The sequence below is a fragment of the Arvicola amphibius genome, chromosome 7, assembly GCF_903992535.2.
Source record: "Arvicola amphibius chromosome 7, mArvAmp1.2, whole genome shotgun sequence".
NCBI lineage: Eukaryota > Metazoa > Chordata > Mammalia > Rodentia > Cricetidae > Arvicola > Arvicola amphibius.
In genome coordinates this window covers 20660265-20685181 of record NC_052053.1, presented here as the reverse complement: position 1 = coordinate 20685181, position 24917 = coordinate 20660265, and the positions used below count along the sequence as shown (strand labels likewise).

The 24917-nt window shown below is 39.6% G+C and overlaps 1 protein-coding gene across 1 annotated transcript in view; it reads right to left on the bottom strand.

Annotated features, from left to right (window-relative positions):
* Nucleotides 1–913: 913 nt before the first annotated feature.
* Ifih1 (interferon induced with helicase C domain 1) overlaps nucleotides 914–24917 on the bottom strand; it is a 47598-nt gene continuing 23594 nt past the window's right edge. Inside the window, exons 5-16 of the mRNA XM_038337085.2 lie at nucleotides 19388–19608; nucleotides 14628–14838; nucleotides 13344–13561; nucleotides 11915–12031; nucleotides 10229–10352; nucleotides 9468–9728; nucleotides 8349–8608; nucleotides 6220–6369; nucleotides 4199–4360; nucleotides 1876–2066; nucleotides 1270–1360; nucleotides 914–1175 (exon numbers count right to left, since the gene is read on the bottom strand). Of these exons, the coding sequence (XP_038193013.1) occupies nucleotides 996–1175; nucleotides 1270–1360; nucleotides 1876–2066; nucleotides 4199–4360; nucleotides 6220–6369; nucleotides 8349–8608; nucleotides 9468–9728; nucleotides 10229–10352; nucleotides 11915–12031; nucleotides 13344–13561; nucleotides 14628–14838; nucleotides 19388–19608 (2186 nt within the window). The 3' untranslated portion in view covers nucleotides 914–995. The remainder of the gene's footprint in view (nucleotides 1176–1269; nucleotides 1361–1875; nucleotides 2067–4198; nucleotides 4361–6219; nucleotides 6370–8348; nucleotides 8609–9467; nucleotides 9729–10228; nucleotides 10353–11914; nucleotides 12032–13343; nucleotides 13562–14627; nucleotides 14839–19387; nucleotides 19609–24917) is intronic.

Below are 24917 nucleotides of genomic sequence, written 5' to 3'. Positions count from 1 at the left end.
ATCTGGATTTTGTTTTTGAAGAATCCTAAGAGACATCTGCTGAAGAAGTGGCAAAGAATGACTTCATATCTGAGTAAGAATCAGAGTGATGTGGCAGAAGCCTTAAGTAAGGTACAACATGTCAAAGGGACCCGGTGGTTGGCTTAACTTGGGCAGCATAAATATTTATCTTTCTCTTTATTTCTCTCCTCTAACTTCTCTGAAATATGTTTGAGACTCCCACATCTTCAAAGATGTAATGGCAAGAGGAACTCAAGCTCTTCCTCGGTTTTGCCAGTTGAGTGGTAAACAACGCCTTCTGGGCCGACTTGTTTTCTCCGAGGTGGTACATTCGGCTGCAGCGGCTATTGAAACACAGAGAAGAAAACGTCTGCTTCTTTCATAGCACAGTTCACTTTGAACACCTCCTTGTGACATGTACTAAGAAGCTTTGGAGAGATCATTTCATATCCATGGGCTATGCTTTAGAATGGACAGGGAGCCATAAGCACAAACCATGGAAATGTTAGGATAGTTAGGAACCTTTAATCCAACCACTTTAGAGTCCAGAAGAAACACAGATGTGTGGTATGGAGTCGCTGAAAGGCCTTCAAACAACTGAAGAATCAAAACTTGGGGTAGCTTGTCATGTTGCATTCCACAGTCGAGAAGCAGAATTAAGAGTGAAAACGCAGGCTCGGTTAGTTTTTTCAGTTTTATACACTCCAGGACCCAAGCCTGAAGAATGGGACCATCCGCAGTGGACAGTTCTTCCAACCTTAATCAAGTTAAGACAATCCCTTAAAGGCAACCCCAGAAGCCCATCAAACTGACAACTTAGATTAACAATTACATTTACGACCAGTAAGGAGTATGCATTGTGTTCTTTCTTTACACAAGTTAAAACAAAACAAAATGGTCGTTTATATATTAGCTCAGTGGTGTAATGAAAACATCAATCAAAATCATACTACATTTTGAGTTGGCAACACTGTAAACTAATCATGAATCAAGAGCTAGTCTTCATCACTATACAGGCAATATTCTGAGCAATCAAGAGCAGGAAATCTGATAGGCAATTCCACCCACTTCTTATATTGTTTCTTTGACGAGTCATTTTTGAAATCCACTACAAAATTCCTTATTTTGAGACAAGGCAAATCTAAACCTTTGTGGACCATCATAGTTCCCCAAGCCTAGAAAACAAGAAAGAAAGGAGAAATCAAATGCCCATTCAATTTAACATTCCTTTTGGCCAAAGTACAACTGAACCCACTAGAGTTTGCTCACCTGGCCACATTTGCAGATAATCTCTCCATTTGTTTGATAATCGGCAAACTTCTTTTGTAGTGCTTTGTTTTCTCTTACAATGTAGAGTTTCCTAAAACAGTCCCAGAGGAAGAAGCACCAGTGAGACTTGACAAAATGGCAGTATGCAGTCACAGGTTCATCATGTGGGACTTAACAGTCACCCAACACGCCTGGGTTATCTTGTACCTTGCTCTTTCTCGTCTGCTCCCCAGGATTTTTGTGACAAAATAGATGGATGTCCCCACCCTACACATTCTTCCCAAGTGTCACACTGTCCCTGGGTCTCCTTTGAGGTCTGCTGTTATTTTAACGTTTCAGCCATTCAGAATAATTGAGAATAGATATGGACATCTGCAAGCTAAGTGCCTTGCATCAAAAGGGCTTTGTGTTTTAGCTTGACTCCCTGTCTCAAGGGAGATTACTTACAAAACAGACTCAAGAGATCAGATTATATGAGAGGGACTAGAAAAGGGAAAATTGTGAAAAGAAAGGAAATCTCACTCTCACTGTGTAAGCAGAATGTTTATAATGGCATGAACCTCACCTCTGCTACAGAAATCTAGACCTGGGTCTTGCTGCACTCACTTGAACTCCGGTGTCATGTTGACATGATGCATCTTCTCAATCACGTGGATGTCTTCTCCCGAGCAGACGAGCATACTACAATTTTTGCAGAGTAGAGTTATTAATGACGGATTGTTATTGTAATGCTTTGCAATACTTCTTTTGATTTTCATTTTCTTTTCCAAGATACTTTGTACCTGTAACTTCAAAATCTGTGTGGAGACAAGAATAGTGAATTAAAAATTTCTTCATAGTTTTATGGCCATGAACGAGCTGAAATTCACATATCTTAGATTGTACTCTAGAAGATAAAAATGAAGAGACAACAGCACCAGATGAATCTCGTATACAGTCTTCTACTGAGGTCAGTGTCTACCTAGGTCCAAATACAATGGAAGGGAGGAGTGAAAGGTGTTGGGTCAAGTGGTGCGCGATGTTTGGGTTCATTCTAGATGTTTGATATAATTTTAACTTTTCAGTAAGACTGACATTTTATGACATACAAAACAGACTTTGTCTTTTGTGTCTACTCTCACTTTCTATCTGTGGTTGCCTACACACTGCTGACAGGGCATTTAGAACTGGGAGAGTAGAGTTGCTCTCTCTGGAAAGCAGCAATTCTTTCTGGGAGTCTTGAGTGTAACAATACTGTACATAGTCCACTTCATTGCTGTTCTTCCTCTTCCATCCACCTGAGAAGTCTTGAGAGGGCAGATCTCTTGCTCAAGGGACACCGAGAAAGGCAGTCCATTCTGGAGGCCCTAGATGGATCATTTGTCATGATTTGAATATTGCTGGCACTTCTGTATTCATGCATGAATTGAACCCACAAAGTTCTTGTGTTAATAATAGTATTAGGGGAAGTGAAACTTAATCTAGTTGTGTGCTTAGAAATGGGGCCCTTGAGAAAAGATTATCTTGGATTAGGAGTTAGGGGTGGAAGCCCCAGAATTGAATTATGGTGGCTTTGTGAGGACAGAGAGAGCACACAGAAGTTGAGAAACATATACATTCCTGCCGTAATGTGAGAACAGATTAGGGGGCAAGGGCTCACAGAACTCTCCCTGTTCTTAGACCTTTATGGCTTTAACTCTGAGTCAAACTCATAAACCTCTTTACATTATAAATCAGTGTACCCCAGGTATTTCTTAAAGTAATTAAAGGCTAACTAGTACAATATTTTAGTCTATGGATTGGGAGACTCTGACCTGTGAACCTATAGAATGTCCTAGAATCCACCTAAATAACTTAGTTTTAAAGCATCAGCTTTTATAAGAATCTCACTAAGTCATTGCCTTTAGTCATAAATATGAGGGAATAACTTTATTGTAGGATCATTTAGTAAAAAAATGTTTGGTTTACTTTATATTTAAGGGGTTTTAAGATGTAAGTTTGTATGAAAACCTGGCCAGGAAACCTTGGAGTTGGTTGCATACTTTGCACACCAATTTGAAAGCACCCCTCCCTAAAACTCTATTTAGGGGAGAGCCAATTCTAATGTTAAGAAACTAACATTCACACCCATATGCAAGGGTGTGAATTTTCTTCTAAATGGATTGTTTGCTATTATAGGAGTTACAGTCTTTTTACTTCAGTGGTATGAAAGTTTCCTGAAATATTGTATAAATATATTCTTTTTTCCCCCACTGCGTGCTTTTGCCCAATTCAAATAAATGTGAGTAAATTGAGATTCAGCTATATGACATTTTACGTACATTTTAATCATTCAGAACCATGGGGTCATCCTCGTGCCTCAGCCTTCTGCATGCTGTGATTACAGACACGAGCCACCAAGCCTGGCTACACAAACCTATTCTAAGGCCACAGTGCTCACTGGTGTATGATATGCACAACACTGCGAAATTTATGTCTATTGTTTGTCTCCTCCTATCCTCACCAAGCGCACACTAGAATCCCTACTACATATAGCAAGGGTATTATGTTTTATTTGACACCATGGTCTCTGTTTCTAGAATACTACCTGGCAGACAATAGCCATTTTATAAATATTTCTCTAATAAAGACACTGAGTTTGTATATATGGATTAAAACTACCAGGTAGGTTTGAATGAGTGAGTTGCACAAGTCTTTCTGGAAAAGGGCAGCCTAAATTTATATTACTGAAGCTGGTGTTTGGTTTCCCGGCAATGATCAAAATCCCTCCATTTCCTGCCCTCCCATAGATCATGGGGCTTTGTGTGAATCTGGACTAAGAACAAATCTTCAGACAGGAGCTGGTAACTCAGCACAATTTCTGTCTGGAGAAGTAGACATCGGTGGCCACCAAATGTAGCCATTTTCAGATGGCTACACAACAAAACTCAACAGTGGCCAAGAACAATACCTCATGTGCATACTCCTCTGGTTTCATATTCTGAACACGGTTTATAGCTTTATACATCATCTTCTCTCGGAAATCATTAACAATCTCACGTTCAGTAACTCCCGAGCCACTGCTGGTAACCAGGACATAAGTGCTTTCGTCAGCTCTGGCTCGACCGCGGGCCTGAGAACATGAACAAAGAGACAAACGATGTGTCTTGGTATGAGCTGTTCCTGGGAAGATAGTCTTTGTGGGTATCAAGCCTTCAAATGATCTCTCCATTCTCAGCAGAGGTAGTTATTACGCATGGCTTGTAGATAAACTTTTTCAAACTTAAATGTCCTTTAATGTAATGTTCTAGAATGATTTTGGCAACTCTTAGAAGCCAAAATAATACACCACCCATAGAGCTCTCTTGCACCCTGAGCAACTGTTATAAACCACGGAAACCCTGAGCAGTGGCTTGGCCCAGTGAAGCCATCTATTTGAAAGGAGGATACATGAGGACAAGGCGCATTTCTGGTCTTGGCACCAGGGCTTCTGCACACACAGGACTGTTCCTGGCAACCTACTTTGGACTTTACACATTTCTCCAGGAAAATATGCACATAAAAAGAGACCAAATTTTTTTGCTCTAAAATTTTCATTTGTGTAAACAACAAAATATGACAATATCCACTTCCCATTTACCCCTCCCCAACATCCGTCTTCATGTCCTCTTCCTGAGTTTTAATGACCACTAAGGCCATTCATTTAGTGTCCCCATAAGCACGTGGGTATCAGGCCATCCAACAGAGCATAAACAACCTAGCACTGATAGAGTGGAACTCACTAGATCCAATCGGTCACTGGAGTTGATATTGACACATTCTTAATAGTAGAAGCTTGGTTGCATAGTTCAAGAGCTTAGCAGTTAACAATAATACTATTCCTGGACAAACTGCCTTGATATGATAGTCAGAAACCTCTGACTTACAGATCACTCCCTGAAATAATCTAACTGACCAATGACATCCATCTTCAGTAACTTGTCATGCACGAAAGGATGAAATAAAACCCTTTCATGTTTAAAGAATAATGTCCTGTATTTTCTTCATCTCAAGTCCTCTAAATACCATGACATTGTTAATATAGGTGAGCAAGAGAGCTGTGAAATTTGGATGCAAACTGAGAACTATTCATTTATTTACTGACTCCCCTCAAGGTTTTATAGGAAACTAAATATATAGAAAAGATGAGTGGCTGAAGGAGGGGAACACAGAACTGCTGGGCTCCCTGGGATCTGAATGGGTTACTTTGTCAGACATTTGTGGACAGTGCGGTTCAGATTCCTGATTCCACTAGGGAATCACTGACATCTTAAGACTGAGGAGGCCTATTTGAGCCTTGTAATGGGGCCAATTTTATGCATGGTCTTGGAAAAATCTCAGGACATAGAAATAGCAACCAAAATAGGGTTGTTTGTTAAATTATAAGAAGTTGCCATAGTAGTTCAACAAATAACAGTCATATAAAAGGCTTTGCTTGCAGTTCTTTAAGATTGGTCTTTTAGCAGAAACACAGTTGTATCCTTAAAGCTAAAGATTGATGTGAGATTTTCCTCTGTGTGCTGTGATTACCAGTGATTGATAAAGAAACTGCTTTGGACCTATAGCAAGGCAGAACTTAGCTAAGTGGGGAAAATTAAACTGCATGCTGGGAGGAAGAAGGCGGAGTCAGAGAGAAGCCATGTAGCCCCACCAGGGCCAGATGGAACTTTACCCAGTAAGTGACTGCCATGTGGCAATACACAGATTAATGGAAATGGATTAAATTAATAGATAAGAATTAGCCATTAAGAAACTTGAGCTAATAGACCAAGCAGTGTTTTAAGTAATACAGTTTCTGTGTGATTATTTTGGGTCTAAGCTGCCGGTTGGTGGGGAAACAAACAAGTGGCCTTATTACAACAGAGGTTTTGTGTTGTTTTAGTAAAAGGGAGGAATCCATATAGGCACACAGGAATGAGAAGGAACATGCTAGGTACAATTCTCTGGGCATACCTGGACCATGGCTATTTCATTAGTGACGAGGCCATAGCGAATGACGATATTGCATTCTTTGATATCCAGGCCTTCCTCTGCCACTGTGGTAGCGATAAGCAGATTTATTTTTCCAGTGCGAAATTTACTAATGACTTCTTTTTGTTCATTCTGTGGAAACATTTTAATAAATTAAATTTTGTGATGCTAAACACATTCAGATCTTCTAATTAGGAGAAGAAATCATAAATTACAACTGGTCAGTGTAAATCAGAGGATTAGATCATGCGTGGATTTGCCACCATCTGTTTTTGGCAATGAACAAAGACATGATGGTGAGACAACATTTGATTTCCAATCTGGGATTACCGCACAATAACAAAAATATTTCCATCCTGCAGTCTGGAGGTGGGAAGAGCATTCTTTATGCCAAGGAAATAAATTGATGGGCGATTTGGGAGGAAGAAAAGGGAGAGAGGTGTTGCTGGCTCAGAAAAGGCTTGGCAGGGACAGGGTAAAATAGGGTTTACCTTTCAGTACGTCAGCCCCAGAGTCTGAGATTTAGGGACTTAAAAAAAAAATCACTGAACCATTTATATCAGTTTGGGGATGCAGAAAATTTCTCATATATATTGCAGTTTGTCACTGTAAGAATCACCCAGGGAAAAAACAAACACAAAAGCCTACAGAACAGTCCAGAAAGGATATAGGAGAAAGTCAAAGTACCGGGTGCCTCCAGGGAGGGGAGCTGGAACAGTGGGAAGCAACGCTACTCTTTAATTTTACTTTCAGAAAGATTTGACTTTAACCAGGGTAAATATAAGGCCTAGTCAAAAGACAATAGAAATTAAAAGCAGATGACGATATGATTGCAGCCTAATCACCATGAGTATTAAATGTGAACTTTGAAAGTTAATATGAGTCAATTGAAATCCAGCCTCTGGCCTCGGCAAACAGCCGAGTGTTAGTCCCATCTGATGTGGGCAGTCGGTGGTGTGCATCTCCTCGGAGCTCTCATCAAAGCTGCTAGCCTCTGGCATCAGCGCACACTTCTGTCCTCATAAACTAAGCAACGTTAACCTTCTAGACCAAGTGTGTGCTCTCTTACGCCCTTTCCTTTCTTCTTAAAAGGCAACGCGAGTGTTTATCTGTCTCATCACTGTGGAAGAACACGATAGAAACCTCCCTGACAAATCTTTTCACCTTCTACTTTCTTCTTCCACACCCATTGATTTAAAAAAAAAAAATCATGTCTTAAGATTTTAGTATACAGCTGTGCCTTCATTTCAAAGACTACTTGAATACAAAATTCCAGGCTCAGGGCTCTAAGCCCTCAGATCAGGTACGTACCTAACTGTTATCAGGATGGATGAGTTCATTCCAGTTCACAAGGTGAGACCGCAGGGCCTAGATTTGAATCAGCTGCCGCCAGGGAGCGCACAGGTAGTGAGCATCAGGGTGGGAAATTTCAAGTTTTCTTCTCTTAAGCACTAAATGGATGTGTGTTTCTCCACTGTGTGAAACAGTGAAGACCTATCACAGAACTGAAGCGTCCCCTCCCCACGCCAGACCCAAGGGAAAGTTAGCTTTCTGAAGAATATTTAAACAGGTAAAACGATTTTTTTAAACACAAAAACCATTTACAAGCATCTTTTTTTCCCCCTCAGAAATGTTTTTTTACTGTGCATATAATAAATAATATCATTTTAAGAGTCTGGCAAAGGATCAGAAGCCTTCTCAAAACCCTGTTCCTAACACAGCCAGTACGTTAATTCCTCCAGGTTCTTAGAGGCTTTATTTTACAAATATTTGCTGTACAGTTTTGGTTGTAACCCACACGTTCTGTGCAGCTTTGAATTCCCACTTGATTTTATATTGTGAATATTTCTTTGCAATGTTGTTAAGGTAAAAGTTATTCGACTTTACAAGAGGCACCAAACTTCAGAAATCCCCTTAAGTATGCAAAAAGAAAAGGGAATTCTGAGATGACACTTAACTCATTGAGTACCAGCGAACAGCCTACCATTAATTCAAAAAATTAAGAGCCTCCTGGGATTCTGTTTGAGGTGGTGAAAGGGACTGAGAAATATCACAAGCAATCAGAAAAGACTAGTTGAAGGGTAAGAAATGACTCCAAGAAGGTGCTGCACCTGCGTCATGGGCTTGACTTCACTGCTGTGTCCTGCTCCAATTAGATGATGCGCTTTGATGCCGACTTCTGCGAGCTTTTCATTTTCTGTAATCCATTGGGAAAGTGCATAGGTGCTCTGCCGCGTTTTTGTGAAAATAATTCCTCGAGATGATTCCTCAGACTTCGTAAATTGCTCCAATATAGTGTTTCTTAATTTAATGAGTTTTTCATTTTCATATTCTGGGTTTTCAGCAAGTTTTTTCAACATTTTCTTGTTATCTTTAAAAATAGTTATTAATGTAATTAGCATGATGTAGCGATCCCACTAAGCGCGCGCGTGAGCACGCGCGCGCACACACACACACACCCTATTATGTACCATACATATGTCCAATTTCTATTGGTTAGTTCAAGAAGAAACTGACTTTAAATCTATTAAAAATAAAATTAGCGCCGGGCGGTGGTGGCGCACGCCTTTAATCCCAGCACTTGGGAGGCAGAGGCAGGCGGATCTCTGTGAGTTCGAGGCCAGCCTGGTCTACAAGAGCTAGTTCCAGGACAGGCTCTAAAAAAGCTACAGAGAAACCCTGTCTCGAAAAACCAAAAAAAAAAAAAAAATAATAAATAAAATTAGCTTGCTTTCATAAGTTAAATAAAAGATTTAGGTGGTGGTGCATACTTTTAAGGTGGTATACACTCCTTTAATCCCAGAATTTGGTAGGCAGATACAGGTGGATCTCTGTGAGTTTGAGACCAGCCTGGTCTACAGTGCAAGTCCCAGACAGGATCCAAGCTACAGAGAAACCCTGTCTTGAGTCTTGAAAAACAAACACACAAAAAATTTACACTGTCAGTTATTACATAATGATGCTCTAAGACAGGACTCATCTGTAGGTGATCTTCTTGTTAATTAAATCCAATGGTCTGGGCAATAAAAGCTGGATGGTCAAATGGTTAATTATGATCACACAATTAAAAGTTAACCTGTGGTATCAATTATAAATCACAGTCTTCATGAAATTCTTTTTGTTTTAAGATGAATTTTGAAGGCATTCTGTAAAACTCAAAGAGAGCAGTGAGTCTCTGTCGGAGAGAGGTCAGGGCAGGAATCTGGGCTCTGCGTTACACTGAGTCTTACCAAAGAATAAATTCATGAGAAATGTATCTGTTTCGTCCAGTTTTAGAGATTTTTTTACATCGTCATTGCTGCTGGCATCGTCTCCGCTCTCATCATCGTCCTCTAGGGCCGCGAGCTTCTTTTCTTTCTCATCGCTGTAGAAAGTTTCCAGGTGACTGTATGCGTCAATCATCCGGATCGTGTCATTGATTTGCAGGGCTTCGTTGTACTTCCTCAAGTGCTCTGCACAGACGCGGTCTTTGCGGTTTCCATCTTTAGCAGCTGTGGAAGAAAACAAGGCGGCGAGTGAGGCAAAGGGCAGAGAACCGTCCTACAACTGTGTTGTGAACTTGAATCGGTTGTGGCTCAGAAGCCGATTCACTGCGGTGTTAGAATGAGCAAGGCTCCATATGTGCCATGGGCTCTAAAGGGGCTGGTTTTTCAATGCCAACGCTTGCTGCTTGAGCTCAGTATGTGCAGGAACGTGGACCTGAACCATGGCTGAACAGCTTGGAAAAACACGTCAGTAAAATTGCCTTTGGAGACAGAGCTGTTGATAGCTGCCTTAATACTTTATATATAATAAATGAAAGTGGAAACTGGGTGAATTGACACCTCTTCCCTCAGATGAGGAGTTAGAACACGTGCGGGCTTGCCCAGCACACAAAACAGAAATTCTACTTGATGTTCCATTTGCTTTCAAATTGTTTCTGAGTCTGAGAGCATCATCTAAAATCTTGGTGTAAACAAGGAAAAAACTGTTAGATCAAGACCCAAATTACCTTTATTTTCCATACGAATGGCCCATTGCTCATAAGGCTGGGTCCCAAAATCCGACATTGGATTCATTTGGCAGTAAGTTTGGATGCTGGTCATAATTTCTATAAGTTTCTCTTTAAATGGATTCTAAAAACAATTATACAAATATTACTAAAGTTGTTTGAAATGGCATTGTCCTTGTTAAAATAATTTATATATTTTAATTGATTTGGAATCATTAATTAGACAATGTAACAGAATAACCCGTGACCACTTCTTTGTTCGCTGTGTTTGGTTTTTACCATTTTGCTTCTACCATCGGGGCACGCCAATCCTGACATCCTAAACCTCTATCATAAATTGCCCATCTAAATTTCTTAAAAAGTCAGTATTACCAACCTTGAAAGCTAAAGGCAATTACAAATATTTATTGAGTCAATGTCACATTTACTTAGACAGTCTTTAATTGTAGTTAGGTAACATTCCTCTGTGATTATCAGGTACCACTATTTCTTCCAAAATACAAGCAAATGACATCATTTGGAAAAATCTAGATATGAATTCAACTTGGATAAAGTTCAAAATCAGTCAAGACGAATAGTTTCCCTCAGCATGGGGACTGGAAAAAGAAGGAGTTTAGAGGGCCGTGTAACGTACTGTCTCGTTCTCTAAATTTTTCTGCATAAGTATGGTCAATTTATGAAAACCCACGGGCACATTTTGAGATTTTCTAAAGAGTAATTTTAAAAGTTAAGTAAAAGAAGAATGGCAATTCTTCTCAAAGGATAGTCAGGGAAATGTTTTTGGATGATCATGACGAGAAGCATGAACTTGAGTTTATCAGGTAAGTACCAGTGACAAGAATTGAAAGAGCCGGTACAGCATAGCTCTGTTTCTGAATGAAAATGGGCACATTGTAGAGGCTGGCACTGGCCACTAGCACTGGCCTGGTGCCTAAAACACTGCGAGCATTACTGCACACATACCCCATCACTTAGTCCCATAGCCTTAGGAGGGGGCTTCTCAATGGGATTAAACTTATTATTCATAGCTAAGATTTATTAAGTCTTCAATTCTATGAAAAAAAAAGAATTGGAATAACCTATTAATGTAACATCCATATTGGCTATAAGCTATTTTTTAATTAGTGAAAATATTCATCAGAAAAGCATCAGTACATTAAATATTTTACTTTTTCACAAATATTTTTCCAAGGAAAGAAAATACACAAATGAGAATACCTATTGTCATGGCCAACTGCAACAGAATGGCTCCCTGGAATGTCAAAAAACCAATCTTGCAAAGCATCAAGTCAGTAAGAGGGCATTAACTGCTGCAATCCCTCTAATTTAGCCATCCCATGCTCCTCAGCCCGATGCTCCCCCTCTTCCAAGAATCGCATGTAGTCAAATCCTGAGCTATGCTCCATCTAAGACAGGAGGAGGAGAATGTTGAGGACAGTTCCTAGTAGTGTTGCTGCCTTTTGTCAATTTTTAAAACTATAAAATGATGACTGCTTTGCTTGCGCAAAGCCACAGAGAAACCCTGTCTCGAAAAAAACCAAAAAAAAAAAAAAAAAAAAAGAAAAAAAGAAAAAAAGAAAAATGTTAAATGCGACTACTCGGTTGGTGAACGTAAAAGAGCCCTGGCCATCTTTAAACTGAATATGGCATTGCCAGACAAATACATATGAACTGTTTGGAACATACTTCTCTGGTGTCATCAGCAATCACAAACTTCTTGCATGGTTCCTTTATTTGGTGTTTAAGTTGATCAAGATTCTCTTTCACCGTTTTAATGGTAAAGGCATCAAGATTGGCGCATATCTGGAAGAGAGACACTTTAAGTATTCTTTTCTTACAACTGAATGCATAGTTTTATGTCAACAAAGTGTAATATGAAGCTTTTAGCATAAATATGTAGTATAACATTCCATTCAAGTAATATGCTGCATTATATTAAATGTAGCATTTTAGCAATGCCTACTATGGATGTATTCAACCAATTACCAATAATATTTGTTCTGGTGTCTTCTAAAAGTGTGTTCTAAGTCTAATTCTAGAAAAAGCTGTCATTTAAATTCCATTTCATAGCTTAGAAAATAGAACAATTTATGCAAATTAGCAGGATAGTTTTGTGGCAGCTGCTATCTGTCTGTATCAGGCTGCCACATTCATGGTCATGCTCTTGTCCATGCATCTCCACTCTTTTCTACATATGAAGACAGCACAAAGGGAGGGGCTGCCTTCTTCTTGGTGCCTAGATCATAGGCAGCAGTTAGGCCTTTACTCCAGTAATAAGGTATATCCTTTTTCTACTTTAGCAGTTCTACTGAATTCCACCTCCAATGAGAGGCTTCTTAGGTCCCCTGATGGTCTCACCTGAGGTCAACAGCAGCACTGTAAATGGCACCCCTATTTGGGGATGTTGATGGGTGATGGGTGCATCTTTAATAAAAGATCCTCATATTCCTATTTCCCACTCCACCCCCACCTCCCATCCCCAAACCCTTATTGAAGGGACAGGGTCTCACTCAGCAGCACTAGCTGGCCTGGAACTCGCTGCAAACTCCCAGCAATCTGCTTGGCTCTGCTTCCCAAGTGCCAGGATTAAAGGCAGGATCCACTACATTTACATCTTTTATCTCTTCGTGTGAGTACCCCATATCCTAGACTGACACGTAGTGGAAAAAGACACAAAAAGCATGCTGCTTTGAAAGTTACAGAGGAACAAGTCAGCAGCAATGAAAATTATCAGCATGTGTCGTTTAACTCTGTGTCTGTACCAAGAGATCATGAGGCTCAAGTGTTGAAGTAGAATAGCTGCAAAGGCATTCTATTCACCCAAACTTCTCACTAATTTTGGTTGTGAGCCTAGCCTTTAATAGCTGAGCCATCTTTGCAGTCCTTCTCACTAATTATATCCAGCTTCATAGCAATTATGTTATTGTTCTCTATCACTCGTTTATGAAGGATATTGGCATATTGTAGAAGATTGAGTCTATTTTCTAGAGGCAAAGCTAACAACCTTCATTTCAAGGATGACGTTGGCACTTGAACTCTCAACACGTACTGAAAATCCTGAGAAGCCTAGGCACTTGACAGAGCTGGTTGGTTGTTCATAAACTCAGAGACTTACATTTAAAATATGTTTTTCAGCCTCGGCTTGCTTTTTGGCTCCTCCAACACCTGGTGAAGCTGTCAGTCCTAGGATCTGTGGCAGGGGAATTATTGGCTTGTTTTGTTTCTTGAGGGTATTGTTTTTCAACTTCTGCTTCAAATACCGCCTCATGATGTTGTTGTACACCGCCTCCTTGTTGGTATGATGGCATTCGTCAATGATAATGAGGGAAAAATCTGAACGAAAAAGGTAGGAGATGTTCACCCAAACTGGCCTGGAACAGTAGGACAAGAGCCTTGAAGCTAGAGGAATGAGCTGCCACTGCATGCCAGTCATCCGGAAGAATGCTGGTACAGCCCTACTTCAGTCTGCTGCTGTGACTTTACCCATAAATACAACTTTACCCATTATTACCATGCATGAATACAAAACTCATGTGTGGTCATCATGACTCTGTTCCTATTAGCTATTATCCCTGTCTCAAAACAAGATTCAGAAAGTGAATCATATCTTTCTTCCAAACACAACAAACAAACAACAAACACAAAAATAAAATCTTCCCAGGGCTCCACTTTTGTTCTTGAACAAAATTTTAATTTTAGGCTGAGAAACTCTATTTTTGTTACAGTGAGTGAAAGTACGCTATTTAGAGAGGGATGATTTTGTGTTGTTTAAAGCTTGCATTTAATTATTGTGATAACTTTTACTTTTCTCAGTCTTACTCCTAATCATTTAACTATTCCAAATAGTGTAGGCAGGATTGTATTCTTATTCTACAGTAAAGAAGGTAGTTCTAACAGGATCTATCACCAAATTTAGAAATTATATATAAAATTTCATATATATGATAAATATTTATATTACAAGGTAATTATTCTCTCAGAGAGACATAAGCAGAATGACAGCACAAAAGAAGAGCAATTGGCCTCTCAAAGGAAGGGTTTGGAAGAACTTTGGTAAGCAGAGGGTCAGTCAAAAGTTAAGTTGAAACTCTGTAGTGTGTGTGTGTGTGTGTGTGTGTGTGTGTGCGCGCGCGTGCGCATGGAAGAATATAGTGAGTGTTCTATGCCTGATTTAGTAACGAGATACTTAGTCAAAAGCAAGCCATAAAGTTAAACATTTTTCTGTTTTTGTTCATTTTTCCAGGAGGTAGAGCACTTCAATGAAGCCTCAGAAAATAAAAAATATCTTAGATAAACTAAGGTTAATTTTCATCAAGTAAAAAATGATATAAGGAGCAGCCTTTGTTATCTTTAATATCTCTATCAGTCTTTTTTTCTAAAAATCATCATCCCAGCATACCTGACAGCTGCACACCATCATCCTCTCCATGCTCCAGATTTAAGAGGGAATTCTCCAGGATCTGAGCTGTGCTGATGATAACATCATAAGACTTGACAACTTCCGGAAATGATATCTTCAGCTGGGTATCACCACTCAGTCCAATAATGCGATACCATTTCTTCAAAAATGGGTTGAACTCTTTGCGGAAAAGCTGTTCAGCTAACATTACCTTTATAAATGAGAACATACAGAGTTTTTTTTTTTTTAATTCAGAAGACAGAGGAAAGCAAATTGAGGCATATCAGGCAAAGGACTGTGTGTGGAATAGTAAGAGAAATGTTTACATTGAATCACTTAATTTGATATTACCATCTATATATCATTCCATCTATCCATCTGACACTAAATACCCATCGTGTTTGTATTAGATGTAGACACTGCATCTAGAACACAAAGGTATTTAAGATAAGGCTGATGACTTAGAGAAACTCAGTCTAGCTGAAAACATATTCTAGAGATCATTTATCCTTAGTGCCTGGGATCCTGGTAGAGGCTATTTGACTATGAGAGTGGGAAGAGCAAGGAATGCGGGCAGTAGCAGTAATATCAACACATTTGTAGGACAATGTGCAGGATGAGAAAGAATGGGCTACCAGGATGGCTTTGATGTCTCCATGAAAACAAAGTAGCGAGCACGGGTGAGAGAGGTAGAAATTTTGCTTGCTTTCTAGTCAGCCCAGTATGTTGCAATAACTGATGACAGCAACTACTGGAACCCCAGTGCCACCTCCACATTTCAAGTCATTCAATAACTCCTGGACCAAGGGAAAGATGAGCTCGTCTATGTTACTTTTAAATTTTGTTTTCTTTTGTTTGAGAAAGGGTATTGTCACTTAGTCCAGGCTGGCCTTGAATTCCCTATGTAGCTTAGGGTAACCCTGAACTCCTGATCCCTCTGTCTCTACATCTTCAAGCATGCACCACCATGCATGATTTGTGCTGTGTACAGTGCTGATGATTGACCTCCAGGCTTCCTGAAGGCCAGGCAAATACCCTAACACATGAGCTGTATGGACAGCCCCAATCAGGCTACCTTGAGGGTTCTTGATGAATATTTAATTAGGTAAAGGTGTGTTACATTTGTTTATGTTTGTGGAATACTACTTTCCCTGTGTAAAGGTGTGTTACATTTGTTTCTGCTGCCTTTGTTTAACGATGTAAGGATGTGTTACAATTGCTTTTGCTGTATTTGTTTAGTTATTAAAAGTAAATGTTGCTTACCGTGCCTGCCTACAGCACCTGATTGTTCTAATTAAAAGATGAGTGGCCAATAGCTAGGAAGGAGAGGGATAGGTGGGGCTGGCAGGCAGAGAGAATACGTAGGAAGAGGAATAGAGGCTCAAGAGGGGAGAGGAAGAAGAGAACAAAGGAGGAAGAGAGAAAGCCAGCACCAGCCAGCCAAAAACAGAAGAAGCAGGAAAAGTGGGACATATAGAAAGAAAAGGGTAAATCCCCAAGGCAAAACATAGACAAAGAGAAACAGGTTAAGTTGTAAGAGGATAAGAGAAGGCTGAGCATTCATAACTAATGGGAAGTCTCTGTGCCATGATTTGGGAGCTGGTTGGCAGCCCAAAAGGAAAAGCCTGCTACAGGTTCCATTCTAGGAGGATGTAAAACTGGAAGTCCGGAGTACATAGTGTAGCAAACACAAAACTGGCAGGAAGAATGTCATGGCCAAGCTTCAGCATAGGCACCATCAGTTTCTCATAATGATCACATTACCTGATAATTCAGTCACTGTTGGATAATCCTGAGACTCGCTCTGGGTGGCATTGACTTCCTACTGAAGGCCACAGAGAAAGCCAGATGCAAGTCTGACATGGCTAATTGGGAGGTGTGTGGTCCTCTTGGAGCCTTTTCCTGAGATGTGACACAGTGCGTGCCAAGACTAATCAAGCCCAACTGCTACCCACTTCTGCTGAATCATATGGGGCTGCATCCCAGCATCGCAAGGAACCTGGGATTTATCCCTCGTGATGGTGAAGCCCTAGATAGGAAACGGAAAGTCTGGGAGCACAGGTGGTGTTTGCTTTTTTTCTCTGCACTTGAAGGCTATAACTTTGGAAAGGATGGAGACGAAAGGAAATGGTATTAGAGACTAGAATTTCTGTATTCTAGATTAAAAGTTATAAGACATTGCTATTGGGCTAAACATGAATATGCTGTCTTACTAAGTCGGAGATTTCCTGAAGAAAAAAAAAAGCAATAATTAAAGTTGAAGTTATTTTAATTATGTTTGAAAAAAACTTTACAGTATGCAATTATGATGCAAATAGAGAGCTAGTGGGAAGACTTTTAGTAATCTCAAAGAAAACAAGAATGAGGGAGAAAGGGACTGAGTGATCCTCTCAGTGCTCAACTGTGGGGAGAAAGCCATTTGAAATGCCATGGCCTCCATGGGTATCAGGCACGCAAGTGTTGCACGACATGCATTTTGGCAAAACACTCATATGCGTAAAATAATAAAAAACATTAAATAACATGAAGAATAATATGGAAAATATTGGGTGCTTGCACTGAAAGCCTGAAACTTAGTTTCAGAAAAATAAATTAAGGTTTTCATCTTAGTATGTATTCAAATGAAAAGGAACCAGGGATTTTAAGCTGATAACAAGATGCAGCTAATGTTGAAGTCTGTGATGGACAAATGTCCTCAGACCTGGGCTGGATATCTACCTCATCTCCCCTTCACTCCACACTCCTAAGACTGCATCTAAAGCATTTTGTCCAACACTAAACACTGGGTCTGGGAGAACTCCAAATCTTGGGGGGAGGGGCGCTGGGAACTGTGTTTCATGAATAATGACAGGATGTTGCCTTTTCCTTATAAAGAGTGGTTGCAAAACCAGAGAATGAGGTTTATGCTCCAGAATGACAGAGGAAAGAGTGACCGTGTGCTCCACAGAAACATAAGTTTGGGTGAATATTCGCATGTATGGATCTCCTTGAGCAGCAAGTGTGAAAAGAATGCCTGTGGTTATTTTGAAAGATGTTAGGCATTCTTGGTACCAGGCATTAACCAGCAGAAGTGGCGTATCTCTGCCAAGGAAGAAGGCTACATCACTAAGGCCCCCTCAGCTCTTATGATCAGTGGTCCTATGACCAGCTAATGGAAATTAGAGATGGAAAAGAATGGAAAATAGTAACTGAACGTTCATGGTTTGGATGAGGTGGAGAAGATAACGGAGAGAAAAATCCAAAAGAGAATCTTTGAGATGAGAGGGAATGAGGCTGAAATGCAGAAAAGGGCAAAATTGCTCCAAAGAAACAAAGGCATTGATTTAAGAGCCTTTAAGTGCCTGGATAATAGTTTAACATTATTTTTTTTCTATGGACCTAGGACTCAATCCTGTTTGATATGTGAAATATTTCACTTTATTTAGTTCCACGTAAGAAAAATATGAAAATTTCATAAGCCATTATCAAACTCTTTTTAGTATGTGAGCATGTGTGTATATGCATGTGCACACATGCAAACATACACACATGCAGAGTCAAATCTTAACTTCCAGAACATGGAAGCTAATTTGATTTTATGGACTAGGCAAATAAAAAGCCAGAGAAGTTTCTAATTTTGTCTATGGTCAAAGTGCTGATATTCAGAAGTAGGATTTAAACGTATTATATTTGAAAAGGAAACAAATGAAAGGCTTGGGGCAAATAAATACTAATGTGTCATCATCACCAACCAAAGGAAAACAAACCTATCTTCTTATAGTGCGGAGAAAGCTGTAAGATAAAGGTATCATGTCGCTTTGCCTTGTTCTGGGGCCACTGGAGCTCCGCCCTTGAGTTGCGTGCCCGGTGCCGGGAGAGCACGTGGGACTCAGAAGCTGCACACAAGTCTATCTCAAATGTCATGATGAAATCGCCAAAGCTTGGATTCTGCATGCAGTTTAAAGTACAGTGAGGCAGCTTTCAACCAAAAGATTTAGAATAACCTAAATCTTAAAAAAATACGGTCTTAAAAGTTTATCGATGTAGTTTCTGTAACTGAATATATGGAAACAAAAAGAAGGCTACTGTTGGTCAGGAAACGCACACTAAATTTTATTTATAAAATAGGAAAGATTAATATTCCCAATCTATAAATGCATAAATTCTCATCTATTTAAATAAAATTCAAATAAATAGATTGTGCTTATAATGTTGGTACGAAGATGGGTTTGGGGTCCTCAGAAGACATACATTTTCAGGGAAAAGTTCAATAACATTTAATATTATATATTTGCATAAATTCTTTACCATCAATTTGCCTATTTAACTTGAAGTAGACAAAATATTCACTTAGTTTTCTCTTTGGCTTTCAGTCACACTCTGTATATTCTGGAAAAGGAGTATGTTTGGTTAAGCATTAGTGGTTAAAGGCACTTTAAAAGGAGGTACCTGATCCTAGATTCCAGAGACAATTTCAGGTCACACATGCTCATATTTATTGGCCTTACACCGTGTGTTGGAAAATTTTTATACAAAAGTTAGAACGATTTGATTTAATGTTGTGTATTTTGGAAAAAAAAAACCTAAAAGTTAATCTTTTAAATTTCAAATTTCAGGTATATACCTTAAAGTGGAAAATTAAAATAAATGGTTTATTTGACATTACACCTAATTAAACAAAATCTGTGCGATTTGTTGCTACAAATGTCATCGTCGGAAAGTTTCAGAATGATGACTCAAAAAGAAGGTATTGAAGCAAAGGTGAGCACAGGGAGCCTTACCTTATTGACAAGGACTATCACCTTCCCAGGCTCCGATGCCTGCTTCTTCTTGTCCAAGTGATCCTTGGTGATGTAAACAGCCACTCTGGTTTTCCCGCTCCCAGTGGGAAGGCAGATAATAAGATTCTTCCCCTCCAAGGCTGGTTGGGCCACTTCCATTTGGTAAGGCCTGAGCTGCAGTTCAGGCTCAGGGGAAGCTCTTTGTGCCCCCATTCTTTCATCTGAAGGAAGGAAACATGGAAAAGCGACGTGAGAGAACTGGCAACAAAGAAAGAAAGGCTCCGAAGCCGGAAACTGCACAGAGGGTTCCGGTGGTGTTAAGTCCGTTTCCTCTGTGATCCAAGTCAATCTATGTTCTATTTTCTGTACCACAGAGTGTTGGCTTTGTCTTCGGGATATGGTCTAAGGTTTCCTACCCCAGAGTAAATTAACAGCTTGGGGGCCTTGGGAGGAGAGGACGTGGGGAGACCAAGTGAGGGCACATTCCGTTTGGCTCTCAGAGAGGCTGCCTTCTAGGCTCGTGGGTTCCCATTGCTGATGTGCCAGGTTTCTCAGTTCTTTGTTCAGCCATTTGTCCTCCTGGTTTCTCTTAGTCCTTCCACCTGTAAATCAAGATGAGCTGGAGAGGCAGGAGTGATCAGCTCTCATTTTCAATTTTTTTTTTATTAAAAAGAAAGAAAAATAACAGCTGGAACTACTTCCTTCATTTGCTAAAATATCAGCGGGCAACTAAATGCCACAGAGAGCATACCTGCTGCCATCGATTGGTGTCTGTGTGGCTTTAGGCGTTCAAGGCCTGCATGTGAACTGGAACATCACTTGCATATGACATGCATATATATCTTCTTACAAATGATCCCTAGTTACAAATCTGATAAAATGTAAATGCTTTATAAAAAGCTATTTTTTATTCCTTAAGAAGTAATGACAAAATATTTCTGTGTCTTCAATACAAATTTTAAGATATAGTTTCGATACACAGTTGACAGAATCTGTATATGTAGCACTTGTGGACAGGCTGCCTGTGTGTGTGCGAGAGAGAAAAAGAGAGAGAGAGAGAGAGAGAGAGAGAGAGAGAGACAGAGAGAGAGAGAGACAGAGAGAGAGACAGAAACAGAGTGTAAGAGAGAGACAGAGTAAACAGAGAAAGAGAGAAAGAGAACACATATACACAGAGAGATTCATACAGTGAGAACAGGGACATCGTTTGCGTCCGAGACAACTAGGTTGTATAGCATATTTAGAACACAGTGGGAAAGAATTTTCTATGCTGACCTTTAATTGATAATGTCTCCACCAAAAGATAAAACATAACTGTGTAGCTTTCAACTGACTTGTCAGGAATTTTGCCATGTCATTACTCCCTGATATGCAAGTCCCTATGCATTTTGTTCTCCTGATACCCAAAACAAAATATATTACAAGTATTTCCATAACATACATTTTTAAATAAAAAAAATACTGACAAGGTAAATGCTAGCTAACAGTGAAGTTATAAATGCTAGAATAATCCTACGATAACCTGTCTTGGCTTAAATATATTTTGTTCAGAGGTGACCACATTTTCCCATCTTATTAGCGAAGAGGAAAGGTTTTAAAAAATGCCTTGCTTACAGCATGGAATGTATTGAAGCAAATATTTTCCCAACGCGAAAGTCCACCTGTGCTCTAACGCGTCAGAAAAGAGGGGAACAACCGTGCTTATCAGTGCCTCGCCACACAGGAGAGGAACACTCGCTCCCTTATCAATGGGCACAATAAAACTAAGCCAACACCGTCCCATTAACTTAAAAGAACTTGCTGACAGCTCCATTTCCGTACACTGTTGGTCCTCTTTGAGTGGGTTTTAACTTGCTGAGAGAGAACGAGCTGCGCAGGTAGGAAAACTCACACCAAATACCACTTAGTGAGAGCCATCTACAGAGCACGCGGGACGTTTGCCGACTACGCGTGAATAACGACAGATGGAATACATTTAGGCTGTGGACGGATCATCTGCTGAGTCATTTAATGTGGTTTTTATTAACAAACAGCTGCAGAGGTCATCAGCATTTTAGATTCACTTCCCATTATCTTTCTGTAAGTTTCAGGTTTGTTTAACGATACCGCTTTGTTTCCAGCAAGTGGCTTTTATGGCTAATGAAAAATCTTCATGTTTCTCCTCTACTAAGAGCATATATTACCCAAAATTTTCCCAAAGAGCTAGAATATTTATAATGAAAGATAAAATCTAAGCAGTATCTAAATCGAGACTTGGAAATTTATATCAATATATTCTCTGTTAATTTTACTCTATCAAAATTTTCATATTGATTTAAAAGCAATAAAATTCTTCACAGTAATTGTGTATACTGTTTTAGTAATAATTTCTCCCTTTTGTTGTTATGTTTTCTTTTATATCCTTTGGTAATAAAACTTATAGGAGAAACATAAAAATTTACTAGATCTCTTTTCCAGAAACCCAAAACCCAAGTAAAATGAATAATCTCTTGGTGTCACTGATGTGCTTATGTGAGCATTTGAAAGTGAAGTGGCCCCCAGGCTCCTTCCTGTGTTTCCTCTGCTGTAGGTAGCTCTGCTTTGGGAGGAAGTTTTCAAAGGTTGGGTCTGGGCTGAGGCAAGGGGAGCCTTTGAGAGGTCTAACCTGGACAACTTGCTTCCTGTTAGGCTGCCAGAGAGATGAGCAGATTCACTCTCCAGCTTCTGTTGTCAGGAGCTACACTTTCCACCATGCCTGCTCCACCATGATGGAGCATATCCTCTGAACCACGGGCTAGAGTAATTCTTTCTTCTCCCAAGTTGTTTCTTGTCAAGCATATGGTTAAGTGTTGAGAAAAGGAACCAGTACAACATAGTAGGATTTTATTATATTTTTATAACTCAGAAGGATTAGAAGAATCAAAGGGCTATCATTTTAAAGATTTAACTCCAGAACCAAAGTTATGACTGAGCTGATCATGTGCCACTTATTCATTCTGTAGGTACCTATTATATACTATAACGTGCCAAACTTAATTTGTTTCTCAAAGGACTTTAATATAGGGAACTATACTGCTCACACCTAATATATCAGACTAGATAAATAAATAATCCTATTTATTTTTGAGTCAGGACTAGGAATCCCATTGGGCAGCCCAGAAATTTGAAACAGAAAAACAGAACGTATTCAGAAAAAAAATAATAAAGTTGGATTCAATGTTAGAATCGCATCCAAAGAAAAATTGCTGGGTTAGTGCTAAATATTCTGCCTGATTCTTGCCTGATCACGTCTTCTGACACGGGCATGGAAAAATGTATCCATATTAGCAATGAAAACAGAGGCTCATCTCCTCTGCCACCAGAAGGAGAAAACCAGGTTGGAATCAATGAGCCACGAGCTAGCATCAAGTAAAAATGAAGTGTTTGGTTTTGCTTTATTTATTCTTGGCTCTCTCTCTCCTATGTAATCAATATATCCCAATTATATAATCAATAGAACCCAGTTTATAATCCATTAAGACCAATTATATAATCCATAGAACCTAAATCATAATCAATTAAACCCAATAATGAAAATGGTACTAAAGACAGTGACAGGCTTTGAAGCACGTTGTACGTCCCCTTTCAGATAAGAGCCAGTAGAGGATCTTTAAACTCTGTTTCAACATGGAAACGGTCAAAAACGAAATGAAATCGGGTTTAAATAGTAATATTCCATTGGAACTACACCATGTGGCAAATTTCATTCTCACATGGGTTTTGACAGCTGAGTTATTCTTGGAGAGAAAAGGTCTGCCACTGCATGTGTTTGAAATTGACAGAGCCTCCTTTTACCTATAGTGTGTAACCACGGGGAGAAAACGCTCCTATTGGACAAATATTAATAGACATCTTCTCCAAATAGCAGGAGGTACACCCTCCATATCAGGTCAATATGGACTGACAGAAAGTGTCACTGCTTTGAGAATCAATATATCTCTCTAAAGATGGGGGAAGAGAAATCTTGTGACCTGATTAGGCTATTTAAACTTGAACAGTGCTAGCAGTCACATCTGCTATAGTAGGATACTTCTATGAAGATCATAAAACAACTGTCTTGGCTCTCATTGTACTGCTTTTAAAGGAGGGGGGCGTTGAGGATGTGTGATTTACGGTGCCTTATGATGTCAGCCTCGAAGGAGAAAGCAATTTCAGCTCTTACAGTCTTAAATGGTCCAGGATGCATTTCACCCCTCACCGATTTACCAAAAGCTTTTATTAAATGACTTCAGCAGGCACTCAGGGTCAAATATTTCATAAATGTCAGCATTTCAGAATTTTACTGCCCACTACACAAAATCCTCCTCTGCTCTTAAACACTGATCCACCTAGACCTTGAAGGGCGCCCCTGGAAAATGCACTTGCCTTTAAAAATGTATTTGCTTTTGGAAATGTATTTGCTTTTGAAAAGGAGGCTGTGCTCAGATTTATCATGTCGTTCATGCCACATTGAAGACCAAAAATCAGCAAATACATTTGCTGACAGCTCTAAGTAGGCAAAATGCCCTGCAAATAGAGGATGGGTTTTAGATATTTATTGAATGAATAAATATTGTTGAAAAGCCCTTCCTTAGACAAATACAAATTAGGATAGGGCACGGCAGCTTAAAACAACCCATATGGACCGTAACCATCAGCTAGAGTATATTTAGAGTTCTAGCATCAGTGGCATGCAGTAGACGTGGCAAGTATTAAATTTAACTATTTCATAACAAAGACAGAAAAACAAATTTGACTTGTGTGGGGAACTTAACACTGACCTCACTGAACAGAAAACGAACTGACCCTCTTTTATGACAAAGTCATGGCTGACATTTGGTGAGCTGCCTTTCCTCAAGTTAACTTGTAAAGATTACAGTAGTACAACTGGGAGAGGAAGAAAAAAAAACCATGCACAAATAGAAGCACGGTGTAGTTTGACTTCAAAAGCGTTTAAGGCAGATACCCATGCTTATCCAAACCCCTTTTGCCCGTTGTCTATATTTCTATAAATCTTACAATGCAGAACAATATGAACCACACGGTACTTTGTAAGTAGAAACGACCCAATCACAAAAAAATAAGCTAATTTATTTCTTAATTTGTCAATTTTCCCTTGGCCCCGAACTGGCCCATTGCCAAGTAGTCTTATTTATTAATTTTCACACTGCATCTTTTCAGACTTTGAGGCAAATACAGAAAGGTGGACAGCAGACACCAGTAACTCCTCAGCCACAGTTGAAAGATGGTCACCCTCCAACGCCTTATAATCACACATTCAAGAGAGAGCACGGGATAGTTTGGATCAATCAAACTGACAAGTTAGGAAGTCTAATAAGGGGAGGCACTGATAAAGCGGGGGGGGGGGCGGGCACTGGAAGCAGGCATTCTCGCTTCCTGCAGGTGCGAGAGGCACACAATATGGAGAACAGTATGAGAGAGCTCTGGTCCAGTTTTCACTTAGAGATCAAAACACCGTGTATTCTCTGCGACTATTGCAGCCGAATCAGAACTAACTTAGCTCTATGTGTGA